An 8,619-nucleotide genomic window follows, 5' to 3' on the forward strand; every position below is an offset into this window, starting at 1 on the left:
TGCTGGTTTCAATCGAAGGTAGACACAAAATGCTGGAGTAACTCAGCGGGTCAGGCAGCATCTCTGGAGAGAAGGAATGGGTGACGCTTCGGGTCGAGACCCTTCTTCAGACTCAGTCTCTTCAGACGGGTCTCGACCCGTAACGTCACCCATTCCTTCTCTCCCGAGATGCTGCCTGACCCGCTGAGTTACTCCAGCATTTTGTGTCTACCTTCGGCAGGTTAAGTTGTCATTCCATCTGGACAGCTGAGGCAAGATCAGGAGATTTGCAAACCTCAACAGCTAAAAGCTGACTGCATTTTCTGATAAAGCTGACTGCATTTACTGATCATACTCTTACAGCGTGGAAACAGGCCCTTCAGTCCAGCTAGTCCACACCGGCCAACATGCCCCACCTGCACTAGTCCCACGTGCCTATGTTTGGCCCATATTTCCCTAAACCCATCCTATCCATGTACCAGCCTAAAAATTTAGTTGAGTTTAGTTTTGTTTAGAGATACAGCGCAGAAACAGGCCCTTCAGTCCACCGGGTCCGCGCCGACCAGTGATCCCCGCACATTAACAATATCCTACACACACTAGGGACAATTTTAACATTTACCAAGCCAATTAAACGACAAATCTGTACATCTTTGGAGTGTGGGAGGAAACCGAAGATCTCGGAGAAAACCCATGCAGGTCACGAGGAGAACGTACAAACTCCGTACAGACAGCACCCGCAGTCGGGATCGAACCGGGGTCTCCGGCGATGCAGTCGCTGAATGGCATCAACTCTACCGCTGCGCCACCATGACCGCCCAGTTGCAGACTAAGTGTCTGAAGAGGGGTCTTGACCCAAAACATCACTTGTCCATGTCCTCCAGAGATACTACCTGGCCCGTTGAGTTACTCCAGCACTCTGTGTCATCTTGTGTATCAACCAGCAACTGTAGTGGCTTGTTTCTAGTAATTCACAGTGACAATCCCTTACTTGGCTACAGCAGACAATTGGCAATAATGGACACCATCCCCCCCCCCACCCCAACCCCCATTCTCCATTATAATGAGGGTCTGCAGTATCAAATTGGGATCTTTTTGTTAGGATTTCCTTACCAGTGAGATGAGATTAGTTAGTGTGAGTTTCAGAGTCACATTATTGATGTCTCCCTGGTTTTCTGCTGGACGGATCCGTTTATCATAGTTGGCCAACAGGTTCTGAATAAGCTTTCCTTCCAGATTCGAGCTAGCTGTAAGTGAAGTATGATTCATTAGTATCATAGAAACATAGAAAATAGGTGCAGTAAGAGGTCATTTGGCCCTTCGAGCCAGCACTGCCATTCATTGTGATCATGGCCGATCATCCACAATCAGTAACCCGTGCCTGCCTTCTCCCCACATCCCTTGATTCCGCTAGCCCCTGGGGCTCTATCTAACTCTCTTTTAAATTCAACCAGTGAATTGGCCTCCACTTTATCGGCAGTACTTTGCCTTTGTCCATGAGATTGACCGCAGGAAATAGCGGAGAGTTGTGGGCGCAGACCAGACCATCACGTAGATCATCCTCCCTTTCCCATTGACTCCATCTACACTTCACGCTGCCTCGGCACGGCCTCCAGCATAATCAAGGACCAGTCTCACCCCAATCACTCCCTAATCTCTCTCTCCCCTGAGGTTGAAAATGCACACCTCCAGATTCAGCGACAGAGTCTTCACTGCTGTCACCAGGCAATTGAACCATCTCTTACCAACTAGAGCACGGTCCTGACCTCCCATTTACCTCATGGATAGGGTTGCCAACTATCTCACTCCCAAATAAGGGACAAGGTGACGTCACCAGCCCGCACCTCATGTGACCTCACCCAGCCAGCGGCCAAAAGACGTGCAGGTATGTAGGTTACTTGGCTTGGTAAAGGTATAAAATTGCCCCTAGTGTGTGTAGGATAGTGTTAATGTGCGGGGATCGCTGGTCGGTGCGGACTTGGTGGGCCGAATGGCCTGTTTCCGCGCTGTATTTCTAAACTAAAACTAAACTCTCGTTCTCAAAGGATGTTGTTGGCTGCAGAACCATTAAGTACTCTTAGGGCAAACATGTTCTGTTTTTAGGGTTGCCGACTGTCCCCTATTAGCAAGGACATCCCGTATTTTGGGCTAAATTAGTTTGTCCCGTACTGGACAGTGCTTGTCTCGTATTAAAAAGGTTGTCAACTTCCTCACTCCCAAATAAGGGACCAATGGTGACATCACCGCCCCCGCGCCCCACGTGTCCTCACCCAGCCAGCGGCCACATGCTCCAGCTCCACCAATGGCGGCGTTCCGGCCTGGGCAGCCACTATTGGTGGAGCAGGAGCACGTGGCCGCTGGCTGGGTGAGATCACATGGGGCGTTGACGTCTCCTTATCCCGTATTTGGGAATGAGGAGGTTGGCAACCCTACCTGTTTTCTGGTTCTGCTGTGGTCACAGTGTGTATAAAAGATACAACAGTTTATCAATCAGTTCATGGCCAACGTTATCATTACTATTTACTTTATTACATATAAACTGAGATCATTGAACTCCCCTTCCAGATCAAGGATTTAGTCAGAGGGTGATGAATCTGTGGAATTTTGTTACGACAGACATCAGTGGAGGCCAAGTCATTCGGTATTTTTAAAGCGGAGATTGACAGATTATTGATTAGTAATGGTGTCAAAGGTTATGGGGAGAAGGTAAGATAATGGGGTTCAGAGGGAATGATAGATCAGTCATGATTGAATGGTAGACAATAGACAATAGGTGCAGGAGGAGGCCATTCAGCCTTTCGAGCCAGCACCGCCATTCAATGATATCATGGCTGATCATTCACAATCAGTACCCCGTTCCTGCCTTCTCCCCATACCCCCTATCTTTAAGAGCTCTATCTAGCTCTCTCTTGAAAGCATCCAGAGAATTGGCCTCCACTGGTAGAGTAGACTCGATGGACTGAATGGCCTAATTCTGCTCTAATGACTTTGGGTTAGTTTAGTTTAATTTCAGAAAAACAGTTCAGAAACAGGCCCTTCTGCCCACCGAGTTCACGTCGACCAGCGATCCCTGCACACTAGGGACAAATTACAATTATACCAACCCAAGACGTACAGGTTTGTAGGTTACTTGGCTTGGTAAATGTAAGAATTGTCCCTAGTGGGTATGGGATAGTGTTAATATGTGGGGATTGCTGGTTGGCGCGGACCCAGTGGGACGAAGGGCCTGTTTCCACACTGTATCTCTAAACTAAACTAAACTAAACTAAACCTATAAACTGAAGGTATCACAAAATGCTGGAGTAACTCAGCGGGTCAGGCAGCATCTCTGAAGAGAAGGAATGGGTGACGTTTCAGGTCAAGACCCTTCTTCGAAATCTTAAACCTACAAACTTGTATGTCTTTGGAGTGTGAGAGGAAACCGGAGATCCTGGAGAAAGCCCACGTAGGTGACGGGGAAGAACATGCCAACGCCGTATAGACAGCATCCCCGTAGTCGGGATGGAACCCGGGTCTCTGGCGCTATGAGGCAGCAACTCTACCCGCCTTGCCGCCCAAACTTGTGAACTTATGAACCATTAAGTGAATCAGAATGTGACAGTGAAACTGAGCTGCACAAGTGCCAGGTCTGGTGTTGATTTACCTGGGCACTTCAGAGCCCTGGCTACAGTCCAGACAAACATGAATCGATTCGTGGAATTTGGATTCCGCAGGAGAATCCAGCTCCAAGCCCAGCAACTAATCTTTATCCCCCAAACAACACACCAAAACAGATTAGCTAATCATTATCATACATTGGTAGATATGAAGTTAGACGCAAAAAGCTGGAGTAACTCAGCGGGTCAGGCAGCATCTCTGGAGAGAAGGAATGGGTGACGTTTCGGGTCGAGACCCTTCTTCAGACTGATGTCAGGGGAGGGGGCGGGACAAAGATAGGATGTAGCAGGAGACAGGAAGACTAGTGGGAGAACTGGGAAGGGGGAGGGGATAGAGAGGGAAAGCAGGGACTATCTGAAGTTAGAGAAGTCAATGTTCATACCGCTGGGGTGTAAGCTGCCCAAGGGAAATATGAGGTGCTGTTCCTCCAATTTGTGCTGGGCCTCACTCTCACAGTGGAGGAGGCCCAGGACAGAAAGGTCAGACTGGGAATGGGAGGGGGAGTTGAAGTGCTGAGCCACCGGGAGATCAGGTTGGTTAAGGCGGACTGAGCGGAGGTGTTAAGCGAAACAATCCAGAGATGCTGCCTGACCCGCTGAGTTACTCCACCATTTTGTGTCTACCTTCGATTTAAACCAGCATCTGCAGTTTTCTTTCCTACACTCCATGACTCTATGAGTCTACTATCCACCTGTCTAGGTGTCCTTTAAACCTCAAGCCTCTACCTCTTCATCTGGTACCTTGTTCCGTGTCTGCATCTCTGTCTGGTTGAAAAAGTTGCCCCTCAGGGCCCTTGCAAATCTTTTGCCTCTCACCTTAAATCTATGCCCGCTAGTATTCAACTCCCTACTCTGGGAAAAAGACTGTGGATATTCACCTTCTCTATGCCCCTCATGATCTTCTAAAGTCTATAAGGTCATCCCTCAGTAGGGTTGCCAACTGTCCCGTATTAGCCGGGACATCCTGTATATTAGCCTGAATTGGTTTGTCCCGTACGGGACCGCCCTTGTCCCTTATTAGGCCCGGACGTTGTAGGCCCTAGGGCTGTTCTAGGCCCGAACAGTGTAGGCTGACGGAGTGTGTTCGGGGAGCGGGGCCAAGTGTGTTCCGAGTGTGCACCCGCCTCCCGCCCGGGCGGCCACCATTGGTGGATCGGGAGCACCTGGCTGCTGGCTGGGTGAGGTCACGTGGGGCGCAGGGCGGTGACCTGACCTTTTTGTCCCTTATTTGGTAGTGTGGAAGTTGGCAACTCTATCCTTCAGCCTCCTGCATGCCTGGAAAATAAGACCCAGCCTATCAAGTCTCACCTTTTATTTCAAACCGTAAACCCAAATTGTCACATCCATTTTCTCTAAGGGTCTCGACCCGAAATTGTCACCCATTCCTTCTCTCCCAAGATGCTGCCTGACCCGCTGAGTTACTCCAGCGTTTTGTGTCTACCTTCAATTTAAACCAGCATCTGCAGTTCTTTTTCCTATTCAGTTCAGACGGGTTGGCTGTGATAAAGGGAACTAGTCTGAAGAAGGGTCTCGACCCGAAACGTCTTCTGTTCCTTATATCCAGAGATGCTGCCTGTCCCGCTGAGTTACTCCGGCATTTTGTGTCTATCTACTTTTTAGATGGTTGAGTTACGATTTTGGCCTTCGTCTCTGACTTTGTGATCGTCAGAAAGGTGACACTTGTTTGTTAATATTCGCAGACCTATATTTGTTTGTTCCTCAGTCGGATTTAAATAGAGTCGAATATAAAAATAGACTAATATCAGTTCACTATAATATTAGCTGGCCAAGGCTCACATAGTGCCTCAATAAGGATGGGCTTGGGAAAGACTGAGTCCCGTTCAGTTGTGTATTGTCACATGTACCGAGGTACAGTGAAAAGCTTTTGTTGCGTGCTAACCAGTCAAGACAATACATGATTACAATCGAGCCGTCCACAGTGTGCAGATACATGATAAAGGGAATAACGTGAATAACCTTTGGTGCAAGATAAAGCCAGCAAAGTCCGATCAATCAAAGATAGTCCAAGGGTCTCCAGTGAGGTAGATAGTAGTTCTCTAGTTTAGTTTGGAAATACAGCACAGAAACAGGCCCTTTCAGCCCACCGGGTCCGCGCCGACCAGCGATCCCCGCACACTAACACTATCCTATACCCACAAGGGACATTTTTACATTTACCAAGCCAATTAACCTACAAACCTGCACGTCTTCGAAGATCTCGGAGACAATCCATGCAGGTCACGGGTAGAACGTGCAAACTCCGTACAGACAGTACCCGTAGTCAGGATGGAACCCGGGTCTCCGGCGCTGCATTCGCTGTAAGGCAACAATTCTACCCACTGCGCCACCGTGCTGGTAGGACGGTTCAGTTGCCTGATAACAGCCGGGAAGAAACGGTCCCTGAATCTGGAGGTGTGCGTTTTCACACTTCTGTACCTCTTGCCTGATGGGAGAAGAGGGAGTGGCCGGGGTGCGATTGATCCTTGATTATGCTGGTGAGGTGTAAATGGAGTCAATGGCAGGAAGGTTGGTTCGTGCGATGGTCTGGGCTACGTCCACCATCTTGGGGCAAGGTACAAGCACAAGGCGTTCCAAACCTTGGGAAGCGAAATGCAGGCTGGTGTTCCCAGCACAGCTCTGCCGGAGGTGCTGGCTTGCAAATATGATGCAGCCCGCCTGTTCTACAGTCACAGGAGAGGAACATTCGGCGAGGAAACAGGCCCTTCGGCCCATCCGAGTCCACGCCGATGATCGATCGCCCGTTCACACTCGTTCTATGTTATCCCAATACCGCATCCACTGCCTGCACACCGGGGACAATTTACAGAGGCCAATTAAGGCACTGAAAGTAAGCATGCAGGGACAGCAGGCAGTGAAGAAAGTTCTCCCTGTGACCACGTGGGTTTTCTCCGGGTGCTCCGATTTCCTCCCACACTCCAAAGGCGTTAATTACCTTCTGTAAATTGTTCCTAAGTGCATAGGATGCAAAACTGGGACAATAAAGAACTTGTGTACGGGCGATGGTTGGTCGGCACAGACTCGGCGGGCCGAATGGCCTGTCTCCACGCTGTATCTCTAAAACTAAAAACTACAGCATACGATCTGACCATTGTGACATTGTTAGATTGAGTCATAGAGTCATGCTGTGTGGAAACAGGCCCTTCGGCCCAACTTGCCCATGCTGACCAACATGCCCCATCTACACTAGTCCCACCTGCCCGAGCTTGGCCCATATCCCTTTAAACCTGTGCTATCCATAGTGCCAGTCCAAATGTTTCGTAAATGTCATGATAGTACCTGCCTCAACTATTTCCTCCAGCAGCTTGTTCCATATACCCACCACAACTTTGTGTAAAGTTACCCCTCAGGTTCCTATAAAAGTTCCCCCTCTCACCTTTAAACCTATGCCCTCTGATTCTCGATTCCCCTGCTCTGGGCATAAGAATAGACAATAGGTGCAGGAGTAGGCCATTCGGCCCTTCGAGCCAGCACCGCCATTCAATGTGATCATGGCTGATCATTCACAATCAGTGCCCCATTCCTGCGCTCTCCCCATACCCCCTGACTACACTATCATTAAGAACTTTAACTCTCTCTTGAAAACATCCAGAGAATTGGCCTCCACTGCCTTCTGAGTTCCACAGATTCACAACTCTGTGAGTGAAAAAGTTTTTCTTCATCTCCGTTTTAAATGGCCTACCCCTTAATCTGAGCAATCACTCGATCAATAATTCTCATAATTTTGAGCATCTCTCTAAGGTCACCCACTCATCCTCCTGCGCTCCAAGGAATAAAGTCCTAGCCCGCTCAACCTCTCCCTACAACTCCGGCCCTCGGGTCCGGGCAACATCCTCGAATACCTTCTCTGGTCCCTTATCCAGCATGCCTGTAACTTTGAGTATAGGAGCAAAGAGGTCCTTCTGCAGGGCCCTGGTGAGACCACATCTGGACTATTGTGTGCAGTTTTGGTCTCCTAATTTGAGGAAGGACATCCTTGCTATTGAGGCAGTGCAGCGTAGGTTCACCAGGTTAATCCCCGGGATGGCGGGACTGTCATATGAGGAAAGATTGGAAAGACTGGGCTTGCATTCACTGGAGTTTAGAAGGATCTTATAGAAACGTATAAAATTATAAAAGTACTGGACCAGCTAGATGCAGGAAAATTGTTCCCAATGTTGGGGGAGTCCAGAACCAGGGGCCACACAGTCTAAGAATAAAGGAGAGGCCATTTAAAAGTGAGGTAGGGAAAAAACTTTTTCACCTAGAGAGTTGTGAATTTGTGGAATTCTCTGCCACAGAGGGCAGTGCAGGCCGATTCACTGGATGAATTTAAAAGCGAGTTGGATAGAGCTCTAGGGGCTAGCGGAATCAAGGGATATGGGGAGAAGGCAGGCACGGGTTACTGATTGTGGATGATCAGCCATGATCACAATGAATGGCGGTGCAGGCTCGAAGGGGCCAAATGGCCTCCTCCTGCACCTATTTTCTATGTTTCTACCTGCGTAACATGGATATAGACGGGTGGTTTCCGTGTGCACACATGGGCTGTCACATTCCCTGCACCACAGCAGTGATTGCACTGCACAGCTGCACACTGTCAGCAGTGCGTGTAGTTTATTTTTCTCTCTCTCTCTCTCTCTCTCTCTCTCTCGCTCTCTTGGTGAGAGAATTGCCGCGCGACACTTTCTGTTCATTCCCCCCCACACACCGTCGACAGGCTGGCCAGCCCCAGCCGACAGCTCTGCTGCCAACGCACGGAGCATCCTAAACCCACCGTCCTGCGTTTCCCCGAGGGGGGGAGAAAGCCTTCAAACGCGGGGGAATTGCCCCCACCCAGAGATGTCCGTGCCACTCAAACCTCGGAAGCAAACCTTTCCAAGAGAAATCCTCCACGGTGATCAGTTCCCTTCTTCGATCAACCGAATGAAGCCAAGTCCTTACCTTCTGAGACCAGGCAGAAGATCAGGAGGAGTAAGAGGGCCAT

General features: G+C 49.3%; 1 protein-coding gene across 1 annotated transcript in view; it reads right to left on the reverse strand.

The window, feature by feature from the left end:
* chrne (cholinergic receptor, nicotinic, epsilon) overlaps window positions 1-8,619 on the reverse strand; it is a 29,982-nt gene extending 21,363 nt beyond the window's left edge. Inside the window, exons 1-2 of the mRNA XM_078427773.1 lie at window positions 8,577-8,619; window positions 1,093-1,226 (exon numbers count right to left, since the gene is read on the reverse strand). Coding sequence (XP_078283899.1) covers window positions 1,093-1,226; window positions 8,577-8,619 — 177 coding nt within the window. The remainder of the gene's footprint in view (window positions 1-1,092; window positions 1,227-8,576) is intronic.

The sequence above is a fragment of the Rhinoraja longicauda genome, chromosome 34 (assembly GCF_053455715.1).
Source record: "Rhinoraja longicauda isolate Sanriku21f chromosome 34, sRhiLon1.1, whole genome shotgun sequence".
NCBI classification, from domain to species: Eukaryota; Metazoa; Chordata; class Chondrichthyes; order Rajiformes; family Arhynchobatidae; genus Rhinoraja; species Rhinoraja longicauda.